Source organism: Takifugu flavidus, chromosome 9 (assembly GCF_003711565.1).
Source record: "Takifugu flavidus isolate HTHZ2018 chromosome 9, ASM371156v2, whole genome shotgun sequence".
Classification (NCBI taxonomy): Eukaryota; Metazoa; Chordata; class Actinopteri; order Tetraodontiformes; family Tetraodontidae; genus Takifugu; species Takifugu flavidus.
Window position 1 is genome coordinate 156,957 of NC_079528.1, and position 12,650 is coordinate 169,606.

General features: G+C 43.5%; 1 protein-coding gene and 1 long non-coding RNA gene across 7 annotated transcripts; both read left to right on the top strand.

The window, feature by feature from the left end:
* Nucleotides 1-45: 45 nt before the first annotated feature.
* Nucleotides 46-7,583, top strand: rgs14b (regulator of G protein signaling 14b). Of its 6 annotated transcripts, none has more exons than XM_057042597.1 (15): nt 46-545; nt 2,663-2,684; nt 2,781-2,935; nt 3,014-3,106; nt 3,268-3,411; nt 3,491-3,655; nt 4,401-4,476; nt 4,559-4,656; nt 4,807-5,025; nt 5,100-5,176; nt 5,430-5,556; nt 5,738-5,819; nt 6,117-6,160; nt 6,465-6,549; nt 6,776-7,583. In XM_057042597.1, exons 1-15 carry the CDS (start codon nt 432-434, stop codon nt 7,024-7,026), a joined length of 1,752 nt encoding a protein of 583 aa, XP_056898577.1. In that variant the 5' UTR covers nt 46-431; the 3' UTR covers nt 7,027-7,583. The 6 variants fall into 6 exon arrangements, with proteins under 6 accessions (XP_056898577.1, XP_056898575.1, XP_056898576.1 ...); XM_057042595.1 differs by having other exon boundaries at nt 51-545; nt 4,550-4,656; XM_057042596.1 differs by having other exon boundaries at nt 56-545; nt 4,550-4,656; nt 5,103-5,176.
* A 649-nt stretch (nt 7,584-8,232) lies between these two features.
* On the top strand, nt 8,233-12,195 carry LOC130530977 (uncharacterized). The gene is made up of 5 exons (XR_008951979.1): nt 8,233-8,396; nt 11,330-11,386; nt 11,459-11,536; nt 11,624-11,677; nt 11,770-12,195. It is a non-coding gene; the product is annotated as an uncharacterized LOC130530977 (long non-coding RNA).
* The last annotated feature ends 455 nt before the right edge of the window (nt 12,196-12,650 follow it).

A 12,650-nucleotide genomic window follows, 5' to 3' on the forward strand; every position in this document is an offset into this window, starting at 1 on the left:
GTTTGTATCTAGTATGCATCGATCAATTAATCGATCGTTGGATATGGTGATTTGTATTTAATTAAGAAAACTTCTAATCAGTTTTGCCAAGCGGATCAATCTCTTTATCAATTTGTGTTGAACACACAGGAAGAGGTAATTAGCATTATGTTGCTATGTGCTAGCTCGACGCAACGTCAAACCAAGCACAGTGTTTTAATTTATAGCGTTTTAGAAACACACAGTGGTATTTTAGTATGCAATTCCCTTCACACTCGCTTTACAAATCAGTTTTTAGGAGCCAAGGTAATGATAACAATTCCTGAGGCGAGAGATAATTGACGGAGCAATTAGAGTTAATTAAAATGGCCTCCTCCACCTGCGTGTGCGGCCTTAGGAGGTCCACCCAAAGCTGGTTGTGCTGCTGATTCACGCCTGTCGTTTCTGCAAAGATGCTCTCTTTCAGGGTGATATGTCGCAGGGTCTCTCACCTGGCAAAAGTGGCAGCTACAAAACAATTCAGGAATTATGAAAAATGGCACAAGACGTCTGTTGACTTCAATAAGGTACGAAAAAGGTTTTCCTGCAAAATCAACGAGTAACATCCCACTGAAGCAGAGCTGCTGTCCATAAAAGCTGTGGAAACATTTAATTAACTCATACACGCAGTACATGAGGTAACCTGCCGCACAAACATACACACGGAGATAAAGAGTTGTTGGCTTGTTGCTTGGCAATTATAAAATGGCATGAAGATAATAGCAGTGAATTGTGCACAAAACAAAGTAAGTCATCCACACATTAACTGCATTTGTGTTGTTCCCACATTGCAGTATTTCTTAAGATAGTGACAGAAAAGTTTCAACTTGGCAACCGTGCTTCCTCTTTTGTGGTTTGTTGCTATGGCAAGACTTCCCTTCCAGGCAGGAAGTGACAAGAAGAACCAAGTGATGAATTTTTCTGTTTGTGTGTGAAGTGTGTGCATTATGTTTGGGTGGAGCCCTTTTCTGTGTCACCGAACCGTGCAGCGTGTTAAAGAGTTCAGCTTGTAACCCGGTGTGTGGGTCAGCATGGCAAAGAACAGCAAATCTTTGGGGATTCCTGTTGGGCACATGGTGAGTTCCAGTTTATTGTTCAGCTTTTAATTAATTTATTTTAAACTAGTTTGTGTGGTAAACAGAAGTGGTTTGGAGAACTAGATCCTTCTGAAACCATCACCAACTTCTTGGCAGTTGTAGTCGATCTGGTGGTGGTGAAACCTCCTTGAGTCAGAATCAGAAGCAGGTCTATACAGTCTGTCATGTGTGGGCTCAGTTAGCTTTGGCGTGAAGCTCTTATATTTCTGGATTTTGCTTGGCACATCAAAAGGTGTGAATGCATGTTGAAAGAGGGATTTCTGAATGTTGACGTGTTTTTAACGTTTTCTTGGTGCTGCTTCAGGCTTTTGTAGATATGGAACAAAATGAAGTTGTCTGAAGAAGACGGTGGAGCAGCCTATTTTGCGTTGGGCTGTGTCCTTTGGCCTCTTCTGATCGTATATTTGCAGGTTCTGACATGCTGCCTTTGCGGCAGAGGTTTGAGGGGAAAAAAGTAAAAGAGAAGAACTTTACGTCTGCAGGGGCGACCCAGCCTGACGAACCACGTATGGGACAGTTGCCAAACGGTTGTGTCTCAGTAACAGGACGGCATGGACCGTTTCACTTTAACTTGTACTAAACAAATGTAACAGTAAAATGTTCAAGACACCAAAAGCTTCATGAATATAAAGCTATGGGATGTTGGATGCTAACTTGACTATAGATAAGGGTGGGATGATTATACTTGTCCTTACATGTAAAAGTGTATAACAAATGTAGTTATAAAGTAACATTCAGTACTCATTTATTTGTTTTACCGTGTGATTAACAGTGCAGTTTTTCAGTTGTTATAAAACAAACTTTGCGTGACTATTCATGTGAAGTCACTTGCGAGTGTTTCTAAGTAACACCATCATACTCACATTTTTTGTTACTTTTGATGAAACAGGAAGTAACTCATCAGTATAGGAATGCCACGCCAATGTCTGTTGACTTGTCATTTACCACAGTGTCAACACTGTTAAATGTGGTAAAAATTGGGCTAGTAAACAGTTGCTTGTGCAGGTTTATTGTTCCAGAGTTAACAGTTTTTCTCGGTTTCAGTCGAAATGGAGCCACTTGTTCTCTAAAAAAATCTTGGTAGATTTTGGTCAGTGTATTCGTGGTCATCTGATGAATGCACAAAATAAAGTCATTTCTTAAAAAGTGGTTGAACTTTTAGAGGTCTTTTTTTTGTTACAAGCTCTTAAAGCTGAATGAACATCACAACCACTTCCTGTGAGAACAGCCTCTGATCACATTGTATTTTCACAAAAAAAACCACATTTCACATCCTGCATATATTCTCTTCATTTAAAATACCAGGTGTTTGTGTAGCTTTATTAGTCTGTTTGGCACGACTGCATACATGACCTGATATATTGATGGATTACTACATATCCTGAACAATACATATACATAGCATTACATAGCAAATACATAGCAAATCATGCATTAAGGATAATTTGCCTCATTGATCATCTCTCTCTCTCTCTCTCTCCTCCTCTCTCCTCTCTCTCCTCTCTCTCTCTCTCCTCTCTTCTCTCTCTCTCTCTCTGTGTTTACAGAGCCAGGCAGTGTCAGATGGAGGTAAATCTAAACGACCATCATTTCTCCTAAATGGCGTGTGTTTCAGAGTACAAACTGTAAATATCTCACTGGTGCTCTTCTGTACTGGTTGTGTAGAGTTGAACATGTCTACGAGGCCTGCTGGCAGAAGCAGTAACTTGAGTCTTCCAGGCACTCCAGGCGGAGACATGGACTCGGCCAAAAGAGTCTTGAGCTGGGCCGTTTCATTTGAGAAGCTGCTGGAGGATCCCTGCGGTGTCCACCATTTTACAGTGAGCAATATGTTCCACCTTGGAGTTGTTGATTTTTATTTCCTGAGGTGTGTGTTCTCACCGTTTGTTTCTCTGCAGGCCTTCTTGAAGTCTGAGGTGAGCGCAGAGAACATTTTATTCTGGCAGGCTTGTGAGAAGTTCAAGAAGATCCCTGCAGCCTCTGTGGATGAGGTGAGGTGGCCCATCATTACAGAAGTCTGTAGATGATCCTGGAACTTCTTGTTTCAGTTCAAATGTATTAAAATTCATTATAAAAGAAAACATGCCTAATCTGGAGACAAACAAGTTCCAAATGATTGCAAAGTTGCAACCGAACCTGTTTTGATTTTCAGCTGAAAGAAGAAGCTCGCTCCATCTACAATGTTTACCTGTCTGAGGATGCCCCCTACCCTGTCAACATTGATGACACAGCCAAGACAGAGGAGACAGACCTGGAGGCGCCGACCTCTGACATGTTTAACAAAGCTCAAGCGCAGGTCTGTGTGCCCAGTAATGCACTGATGCATGTTTGACCTCTCAACTCAAGGTGTGTCACTGTTCTCTGCTTCATGTCAGATATTTAAACTGATGAAGATGGACAGCTACAGGCGATTTGTGCGCTCTCCTCTCTACCAGAGCTGCACCTTGGCAAGCGTAGAAGGCAAGCTTCTACCCCAGCCAGGCCACATGGCGTCTTCGGATGATGTGGCTGCCATGAGCCAATCACTGGGTAACAAAAAGGTAGAGAGAAGTTGTACAGAGTAAAACAAAGCGGTTTAATGGCCATTTAGCAAATGGAAGCAGGACAGGCTGGCAACACGTGTCCTCATTTGAACATATTTACACTTCCATATCCAGGCTTCCTGAATGTGGGCGATTCTATTCTGTTCTCAGCCTGTAGCTCACTCATTTTATTTTTGCTGCAGAACCCACTGATCAGCCTTCAGATTTCCTTTTCTTCTGAAACCACATTTGAACGCGTACATTTCTATAAGAAACGTCTGTTAACTCACCACGGGAATCATTAGCTACAGTCCGCCGACGTGGTGTTGCAGTCCAGCTGTCTGTGCTGTCAGATGTCTAAATTAGTGGCCTGCAGGCTTTTTAAACTTGGTTAGGACTAGAAATGTGTTGCCATCCTTGGAGTAATTGCACCGAGACATCAGAACTGCACACAAAACCAAACTAGAGTTATGCTTAATGTCAAAGTGCTATCTTTTTGTTTTTCCTACACTATATGAGATTACAAACCACAGCCCAGCCCCAGAATATCTGATGTGTGGGTGCGAGCGTGTATATATAGAGTTTGATATCCACATGTTCGCTTCCGCATGTGACGTTGAATATTGTCTAATAGATTCCCCGACTGGTGCATCTAAAGAAAGCTGATGCAGTTGATTTTAGCATCCCAATAACAGTTTCATTGTGTCTCAGGTTGTGGGGGATTTTTGTCATGATGTTCTTGGTGTGTTTTAATGTCAAATAGAACAAGCAGTCGGAGTCCAACAATCTGACACCTGCTAAAACTGAGAAATGTCACCAGAAAAGAGGATCTTTTGGAGGTAGTGTCTAATTATCCATTCTATTGTGAAGTTATGCCTTTAATCTCATTTGCTGTTTGGGTTTTCCCACAAGTCACAATAGATGCTAACAGCTATGGATTCACCTCCCGAAAAGATGCACAAATGCCCACCAAGTCTGGCAGCAGTGTAGAGCTTGGGCCCCTCTACTGGCAACTGGAGGTAGGTGCAGTTGTGACCTCAGAGTTTGAATGTTTTGGTGGTAATGACAATGAACAGGATGTTAATGATCGTAGGAAAAACGAAACATGGTCTTTATTCTAACAAACCTCAGCAAGGGATTTTTCCCACTTCCTTTTTCTTCTAATCCAGAATGGAAAATCCGGCCCTCGTTCTCCGGAGCAGGATAATGGAGGTATGAATCGGCTTGGGATGGAAAGTGGTTACTGTTGTGTCTACCTGCCAGATGGCAGCGCTTCCTTGGCTCCCACTCGTGATGGGCAGCTTATTAAAGACATGTTATCCAGCCTGTGTGAGAAGAGAGGCTTCCCTCTGAAAGATGTTGTCATTTACCTTCATGGCAAGGACAAGGTGGGTGCTGCCATTAGACAGAGTTTTGATGACTATTACGGCAATTTCTAGTTCCTTTCTCAATATTGTTCCAGCAGCCCTTATCACTGGACCAGGACTGTTGTGTCCTCAGAGACCAGCAGGTCACTTTAGAGCTCAGAGTGAAGTTTGTGTGAGTCAGTCGACACTTCCTTCCTTTTTCTTTTTGGTCTTTGTCACCCCAGCAGACACCCACGCCCACATCCTCAATACAGCTTGTCCTTTGTGACCATACGCAACATTAAACATGTCAGAATATGTCATTTATTTTTCATTTCCTGCCAAAATATGGAGGGTCAGCTCTTTTTTCACAAGTGACCTACATGTAGATGTTTCAATGAGGTTAATCACTTGTAATAATTCCAAATTTAAATACATTGTTTCAGGCTGGAAATCGCCTTTACTGGTAAGACTCTAGGAATCGTGGCAAAATCCAGTAAGACTGTGCAGGAGGCCATCTCCGCTGTGCTACAGAAACACAATCTTAAACCTCAAGATGCCTCAGTCAACATTGTGAGTCTGTATATGTGAAGGTGATGTTATTTTTTTAAGCAGCCATTGCTTTGTTTGGCATCATGGTACACGTTTATATAAAGTATCATTTAAAGTTGTACCATTTCATTAGTTTGACAGAAAGCATTGCTAACCTGAAGCGGTATGTTGGTTGAACTGATCTTTTCCTGTTCTGTTAAAGGTTGGAAGTAATGATCCTGTGAAAATGACGAGCACTGTGTTCAAACTGACCAATAAGACGCTGCGACTTGACAAAGTTAAAGGTGAGAGAACTCGACCTGTTCTAGGAAGAAGAAGAATCATTTTTCTCTGTCCGTTTCTCACCTTGGTTTCACTTGTCACCATTTGGAGGATGACAACTGACCAGTTTGACTTGTTATTAGTTGGCTGATGTCACTGGTTAAAAACTACAGGCAACATTTGGCAGCTTATGAAACCTTTTATTGGCTTTATCCTTATCAAATGTGTAATTACTTTGCTGTTTTAAAAGCAAATGTCTATATTCACACTGTGCAACCTAGGTAACATTGTATCTGACTGTATTTTCATCCCATTTCCAGGAAAAGACAATTCCAGAGCTGGTAGCACAGCTGCAGCCACACAGGTGAGGCCATGTCTAAAATTCTTTAGAGTTTTGGAGTACGTGTGTGCATAAAAAAAAAAAGTCAAATTTTAGGGGGACTAATTAATACACCCACTGGTGAAGTTATCCGCTACACTGATCATACCCCAAATGCCCCATCTTCAAATGTGATCGAGCATCTTTACATGTCTGAAAGGTTGAAAGACACCCCCCCCCCCCGTTAATTAAAAACCTTGAATATTACCGAAGCATCAGATGATTTTTGCTAATTTAGCCTGTAATCCATGTAAAATGTGCAGTAACTTTCAAATCTATTTGGTCCTAGACAACTCCAGGAAGTGAAGGTGGTCTTGATACTAGGACACCCAAGAAGCCTCAGATCAGACCTAATCGGAACCGCGAGATGGATGGTAAGGCTTCTCAGCAGGACGTCCTGTTTACAGTAAAAACAAAAATAAATAAAACTCGGGTGAGACCTGGGACAATATTTGGTTTCCAGAAGTTCTACACAAGTACAAAATAGATCATTGCCTAAAGATTTGTTTCAAGGTCAAAGTAGCTTTAATATCAGGGCGTATATTCTACATCACAGACATCATAACAAAATGCTTCAGGAAGGATGTTTGGTTCTCACAGGGTTCCTGGACATGTTGACACGGGCTCAGTGCTGCAGGGTAGATGACCAGCGAGGTCTTTTAACCAAAGAGCACCTGGAGGTCCCGCTGTTCCTGCAGCTGCCCTCAGATCAGAGAAAAGAGGACATAAATCCAGAGGAGGCCAGCTCCAACAATGGAGAGTCGAAAGAAGTCAAAGACGAGACGTCGGCCGTGGAGACCCCAGACTCTGCTCAGGCGAAACCTAAAGACTTGAAGGAAACATCAGTTTAAAAAGGGTCCACGTGAGGTTGGACAGACGTGATCAAAGACTTCAGCCAGTCAAGTTAGCTGTCTCATCAGAGGACTTTTTTAACTTGGGAATTTGAAAGCACTTTAATTGTTTGTTTACATGAAAACATTGAGGCGAATATGTTGTCCTTTTAGCACACTACTCATCTTAATAATGTTTCCCACAACTGTGCGTTGCTTTTAAAATATGTTTAAAATGCTATTTCACCAAAGATTAGGCTGTACACTCATTGTGTTCCTGGGAACTCTAAGAGAAAATGGATTGTTTGCAGGACTGTCCAGCATCTGTTTGAAGTGCGTTGCACAAAACACTGCTTTCTGCTTAAAGCTAGTGATTTTACTAAGATGTTTGAATATTTTAATCTCTTGTGTGTGTTCTTGCAGTGGTCCAAAGCGTGTTTGCTGTGACGGCACATTAAAAAGCTGCGTTCCAGTCCTGTTTGTCACCTCACAGCTGAGATGACAATGTGTTATTATTGAGTAGTGGGAAGATGAAAATAACCTTCAGGGAGTGTTTGACGAATTAAAATAATTAACAGTGGCTCGCTGTCCTGTGCTGTCTGAGAAAAGCTGCGACTGCGCAGCTTTTGCCGCTCGGTGATGAATGTCTCTGATTAAATCTTGTGTCAAAGGCTGTGTGAGCTGGTTTTAAATGCAGCTGTGCCCCACTGCCTGAGCGTGCTGGCTGCATGACTCACGCAGGGGAAAACCGATCTGCATCTGCCTGCGTGGGAGTGCAAGTTGGTCTGATTACTTAGAAGATCCTGATAGTGAGCTCATCCTTTTGGTGGTTGTTTTATTATTTTTTTTTGATGGCCGACTTGGGCACCTTTACAGTGAAGGATTGTTGCGTTGCTGCTATTGGCTGTTCGTGAAGCCTCTTTAACCAATCGGCTGTGTCGTCCATCCACAGACTCGTTGCTGGAAGGAGTTTTCCAGTTGACGATCTCGAGACAACTGTTGCAGCGTAGATATTTAATAGTTGGTGCAGCCTGAACGGCGTGAACGTTGGCACCGTGTTTCAGAGCACTGAGTGAAGCGTCTCATTTTCCCATCATGCCCCATTTCATCACAACTATAGATGTGACTGACGTAAAGGAGCTAATGACGTGTGTGTGTGTGTGTGTGTGTGTGTGTGTGTGTGTGTGTGTGTGGTGTGTGTGTGTGTGTGTGTGTGTGTGTGTGTGTGTGTGTGTGTGTGTGTGTTGTGTGTGTGTGTGTGTGTGTGTGTGTGTGTGGCAGAGCTTTGAATGGGCAGAAAGGGGTGTGCTCTCTCTGACGTTGCAGCAGCAGTGAGACGAGGAATGCCATCCACTCCTCTGCACGTCACAGCTGAGAAGGAAGACCACTAGGTGAGTGTCTGAACCGTCTCCAGATTCCTTTCTGTTGTTTTATATTCAATCATCTGCTTTCTCCCACCATCGATCGTCTCACCCTCACTGCATTTATCCTCTGAAATTGTCTTCATACTTTTTCTGTTAGACTTGTGCTATTCTCTGCCGTCTAGTCCTTATTTCCTCATCTTGGTCCCTTTAATGGTGCTGTGTGTGTGTGTGTGTGTGTGTGTGTGTGTGCCTTTCAGTCACTCCTGTGGAGTGGAGTGACTGAGCGGTGTTAAATCAAAGCCATTCATCAGAGCGGCACCGACGCGATTAAGCAGTGAACGATTTCTGCTCAGTCTGAAGGACAAACTGCTGGAATTGGAAGAGATTCGGTTATTAAGCGAGATGCACATGGCCAACCTGCGATTTAGGAGATCAATGACTGGCTAAATGCCTCCCGCTGTGGTCGTGCTGGTGTGTGGGGAGGGGTGCTGAGGTGTGTGTGTATGTGTGTGTCGCACTGGCTGGAGCTCCCTTACACGACACGATGTCCTTTTCTCCACCTGGCTGCTCTCACACAGGTGATGCTTCCATAACCTCCCCTGCTTTCTAATTACACGCATGATGAGCGTGATTAGCATGTTCAGCTGCACAGATGTCACAGTGGAAATCTCAGCATTTCATTTCACAAAATTAGCTGACCCCGAGTCGGAACCACCTGCATATAATCGCCCTGAGGGTCCTGATCAAACGTGCGAAACACAGCCTATCATCTGGTGCTGCTTTGCTGAGGAGTCGCTTTCATATTCAAATTTTAAATTAGACGTGCGTCTAATGTAAGTGCTTTGGGGATTTTTTGACTTGATGCTTTTGGTTGAGTCAGCGTTTCACTGCAGATTTGAGGCGCAGTAAAAGCGAACCCTCGTCATTCTTTCAAATGAGACTTGAAGAGAAAAGACTGCAAGGCACACTATTCCATTTGTTCATCCTTGCAGAAGATTTCTGGAAAAAGCTTTTAAGATGCTTTCTGGTGTGTGTGTGTGTGTGTGTGTGTGTGTGTGTGTGTGTGTGTGTGTGTGCTGATGTACATCTTTACATAAGCAGTTTGCACAATTCTACATGTCTTTTTTTTGGGTCTCACAAAGACGTGCTCTGTTTGGTTCTGTCACCTTGGCTGTTGTTTAGCTGCTCACTCATGCGGGCGAAACGCTGGAAAGCGTCTTTCCCAAAGCCGCGGGGCTTTTTCCTACCAGCGCCGCAAAGAAAACGCGCACCCACTTTCTGCAGCGCCGCGTTCTTTACTCTGCATACAAAGGACGGGTCGTGGTTTTAGCAGAGGTGCTCAGACAGTGAGGCCAGAGCGGAGATGGGGCCGAGGGACTGGGTCATCATCTCATCTGGGTCATTTCCCTCAGCGGGTTCACCATGCAGAGCACTCAGGATCCGCTGCCTGCCCCTCCATCAACTCTGAGATCACCCTCTAGTGCTTCTCATGCAGTTTGTTAAAAAGTGGGTGCAGGACCCCCCCCCCCCCCGGTGTTATAAAGCCATCTTGTGCTGTGGTGGGTGCAGCCCACCAGTTAGTCACTGGGTGAGATGGAGCCGATCCCAGGCAGTTGATCATCATGTGCAGTTGCGGCTCGTCTGATTTACAGCCTCAATTAGACGGCCTTTATTACCGCCACCGAGGGAGGTCATGTGACTGCCAGCATTTGTTTCTGTCTGTTGGCAAAATAACTTGCTTTAAATGACATTTTAAATCAATTTTCAGGATACCGAGTCAAGAGAGAGGTGGTTAAATTTTGGCGGTGTTCCGGAATCCGGAGGTACTCCGACAGTTGATCTTCCGAAATCCAAAATCAAGGGCTTTGATCATAAAGCCTCCTACTGTTTTGTAGCCGGTCTGTGGGAGGTTGGCACTGTTGCTGTTGAGCTTTATACCAAGGGGTGGTTTTACATAACCTCCATTGGTTTTACGAAATACTACAGAAAAATGTTTAAATGCAATGAGAACGTTGAAATAATTACTAACCTAAATCTCAATTTCTGCATTCCAGTCAGATGGCTGGTGTGGAATCACATTAAAGCCGCCCAGTCAGCAGGTTTTTCTGGGTTTATCGGCCTTGATTCAACAGAAATGTCCTGAAAATGTGGAACTTGTTCAAGCCTTCCCTTACACTTGGACCTGCCATGATTACAGCCTGAAGAGGTGGAATTTTGCTGCTCACAGACACATTCTTTTAAATTATTAAAAGACAGTAATGAAATTGCAGTAGGATAAAGGTCTTTTGTCATCACTCCAAAAAAATCTGCACGTCTCACCCACCCTGTCATTATACTGAGATGGTATAAGTTCATTTTTTATGAATTCCTTTATAACTTAAGGCACTTTTGTTCCAAGTTTTACTATTAAAGCCAATCTTGTAATATTTCTTCCCTAGAAAAAGCCTGTTTTAAGATGGTGACACAGCCGACTGGCCCTGCAGTATTGCAAACAAACTGCTTCAGGCACCACTGAAACACTTATGGAGTAAATACAATAAGAACCTGCATATTCAACTAGGCCCAAAGGTTCTCCACACAGACCCAGCAGGGCTCCGGATGCCAGCTGTGAATCCAGCTGTGAGCACTGGCTGGCGTTCATTGTGGCCTTTAAGTTGTCTGGAACTCTATTTTTTTTCCTGCTTGTGTCCAGCTGTGCGGTGTACGTCTACGATTTACATTTTCACAGTTGCAAAGATTAGATCACTCCTCCAGAACACTAATGTTAGATGCAGTGTGCAGCAGCAGTGTCGACACTGGCGCCACCTAGAGGGCGAACTTTGTTACTACACATTGTGCGATTTTAATACTTGGGTTCTTTAAACATTAAACGGGTTTAAACAGGGGCGTTATGCTGACCCTGCTGCTCTTAGTCAAAAAATATTTCTATTTCTAATCTTGTTTCTGTCCTGCGTCAATAGCTGCACAACAGCCTGAAAACCCCTAAAGAGTGAGACATGGACCAGAAGACCACTGAGGTGATTATGATAATAATATAATATATTACAGCCATACAAAATGTTTCATTCAATCCTCCCATTTCTGTCCAGGGTCCTACCAACACTTCCCCACAGAAGCATGTGAAGAACAGGTCAAAGTCCATAGATGGGGTGCAGCAGACGAAGAAGGTGAGAAGCAGTCTGTCCCATGTTGGTGTTGACTGATAAGCATGTAAATGTTTATCAGATTTGGTGATTTTGTACTTAAACTTACAGGCCTTTTCCACACAAAAATCCCTTCCAGGCAGACCAGATCTGGACCAGGTGAAGGTGAGCAGCGCAGGAAAAATAATCACTGCAGTCTATTTGATAAAATACCTTAAATGACACGTGTGATTGGATTGTTTTTTTGTTCCCCTCAGGAGTGTTCTGATGGCTCTGACTGCTCCACCTCCTCCACAGAGGAACAAAAGTCATAAACATAAGACCCAGAAGGAGATGAGCAAAGAAACATGCATACACACTTTTAAAAAAGACAAAAAAAAATTGTGAAGCAGCTGTAACATGAATACACACACAGGTTTGTGCACGTGTCTGTGACTGGCATCCCCCCCCCCCCCCTTTTTTTTTTTTTTAAGTCTCTGCACCTTAAACCAAACCCTTATAACCTTCAGCCTGCCTATCTCAACCTGGAGAGTAGGACCCCACATATGTAGCGAAACAATGCTACACACACACACACACACACACACACACACACACACACAGAAGGTGTTGATGTTGTCATTGTTCTGTCAAAGCTGTCAAACTGAGGTCATACTGGCAATAAAGTGATTTGTCATTCAGCACTGCTGCATCTCCAGATCTCCATTACTGCACATTCATGGTGAGAAAAGTATCTTAATCCGTCTGATGTGGAACATCTGGCAAACGACAGGGAAAGCACGAATAAAGCGAGATGGGCTCCATTTGAACTTCTGTCGGGGGTTTAAAAAACAGAAGCTGCATGTTATTCCTCCTCTTTAGAGCAGTTTATACCAGACGGTCAGGAAAACTGCCTGAGAGGAGCCCAGCCGCCCACTGCTGGGGGGGTGAGAGCAGGGTGATGACCTGACCTCTGCTGGGCTTATGATCCACATCTGGAGAGCATTTTAGCTGCATATTTGGAAGATTGGGAACACTGACCAATTTAAGTCGGTGTGTATCGGGTGATGTGTTCTCCAGGAAGATGTTGAGGGCTTCTGTTGTTGCATTCACTGTTTGTTTCATCTGTTAAAGTCAAATATACAGTTTCAAGCTTTTG

Excerpts from the sequence above, each read along its gene's own strand:
- rgs14b (XM_057042595.1), top strand. The coding sequence starts at position 432 with ATGCTCTCTTTCAGGGTGATATGTCGCAGGGTCTCTCACCTGGCAAAA. Across the intron at positions 3,656-4,400 it reads AATCACTGGGTAACAAAAAG|AACAAGCAGTCGGAGTCCAA; the intron begins GTAGAGAGAAGT and ends AATGTCAAATAG. Across the intron at positions 5,026-5,099 it reads ACCTTCATGGCAAGGACAAG|CAGCCCTTATCACTGGACCA; the intron begins GTGGGTGCTGCC and ends ATATTGTTCCAG.